Source organism: Egretta garzetta, unplaced genomic scaffold (assembly GCF_000687185.1).
Source record: "Egretta garzetta isolate BGI_Z169 unplaced genomic scaffold, ASM68718v1 scaffold333, whole genome shotgun sequence".
Taxonomy (NCBI): Eukaryota; Metazoa; Chordata; class Aves; order Pelecaniformes; family Ardeidae; genus Egretta; species Egretta garzetta.
The window spans coordinates 909,485-910,788 of NW_009259179.1; the positions used below are offsets into that span (position 1 = coordinate 909,485).

General features: G+C 65.1%; 1 protein-coding gene across 1 annotated transcript in view; it reads right to left on the reverse strand.

Annotated features, from left to right (window-relative positions):
- The window catches only part of TNK2 (tyrosine kinase non receptor 2), an 11,500-nt gene that overhangs the window by 3,037 nt on the left and 7,159 nt on the right, over positions 1–1,304 (reverse strand). The window contains exons 10-11 of the mRNA XM_035891235.1: positions 831–922; positions 265–309 (exon numbers count right to left, since the gene is read on the reverse strand). Of these exons, the coding sequence (XP_035747128.1) occupies positions 265–309; positions 831–922 (137 nt within the window). The remainder of the gene's footprint in view (positions 1–264; positions 310–830; positions 923–1,304) is intronic.

Sequence of the window (1,304 nt, forward strand, 5' to 3'; positions counted from 1 at the left end):
CCCACCTTTGCTCCCCCCTGGGGCACAGCGACGCACACCAGGGCAGGGTGCTGGGGGGGGCCGAGGTACCCTGCCCTTCCTCACCCTGTGGCACCCCCCAGCACCCTGCCCCAGGCTGACCACCCAGCTCTGCATCTGTGTCCCCACCGCAGATGCCATCACCCAGAGGTGCATGGCTGTACCCAGGGGGCACAGGAGGCAAAAGGAGCTAAGAGAAAAAAGAAGGGAGGCAAGAAGCAGCACCCGAAAAAAAGCCCGACTTACTGGTGAGCAGGACGGTAGGCTGAGGCGGGCGCGGAGGCGGCTGCCCTGCAGGAGAAGAGAGAGCCCGAGAGGAGGGGAGGTGCGGGGTGAGCACACGGAGCAAATGGCAGCCGGGACGCTCGTTAGCAGGCTGCATGCTTTGTCGTGTCCCTGGTCACTTGTGGGGCATGGGGAGGATGCCGGTAGGAAGCCCCCCCAAGGGAGGACTGCAGGTTTAGGGGGGCTGCGGCGCACATACAGCGTCTGAGATCCCTCCTTGTGGCAGCTGAGATTCCCCTGTAGCGGGGAGCCCAGCCACGGGAGGCTGGGAGGAGATGAGGGACCCGGACGAAGGGCAGCGGGGCAGAGTCCAGCCAGGCAGAGCCACCGGCCACCCACGCTGCTGGTCATGGCACATGGCCAAGTGACAATGTGCCCCATCACCCCAGCTCCCCCCAGGTCTGCAAAAAGCAAGTAGCAGCAGAGAGACAGAAAGGAGAGGGTCCAGCCCATCACCCTGGCAGCAGGGCACGGGGAAGGGGTCTTTGTGCAGCTGACAGGTAGGGGGAAGGGGAAAAGCTGCTCACTTTTAGCCCTGCCTGGAAGCTGGGTGGGTCTGGCAGCACTCGGGTCCACACCTAAAATGTCAGGAGGGTCCATGGGATTTCCCAGGTACAGCCTGTGGGGAGAGAGGAGAGCGTCAAGGTGTCAGCGGGGGCCACGTGGGACCCCCTCGCTCCCACACCATGTCCCTCAGGACACCGCACAGCCCCTCTGCTACGCACCATGCCCCGGTGAGTACCGCCCCACAAACACAGGGGCACCCCACCCCAGGCGCTTTCAGTGCCGTGACACAGAGCCCGGCGCTGTCCCGGCATCACCCACCCCTCTCCGGCTCCATGCACATGACGTGCTGTACCCAGGGGATTGCAAACAGAGTGCCATGCCCACGGTACTCACGCAGGGGTGCGGTGCCCGGGACACCCTCCAGCACTGGGGTGCCCCAGCGCAATGCTGTGCCCAGGGCACGGCGTCCCAGTATGGCATGCCAGTGGGGTGCC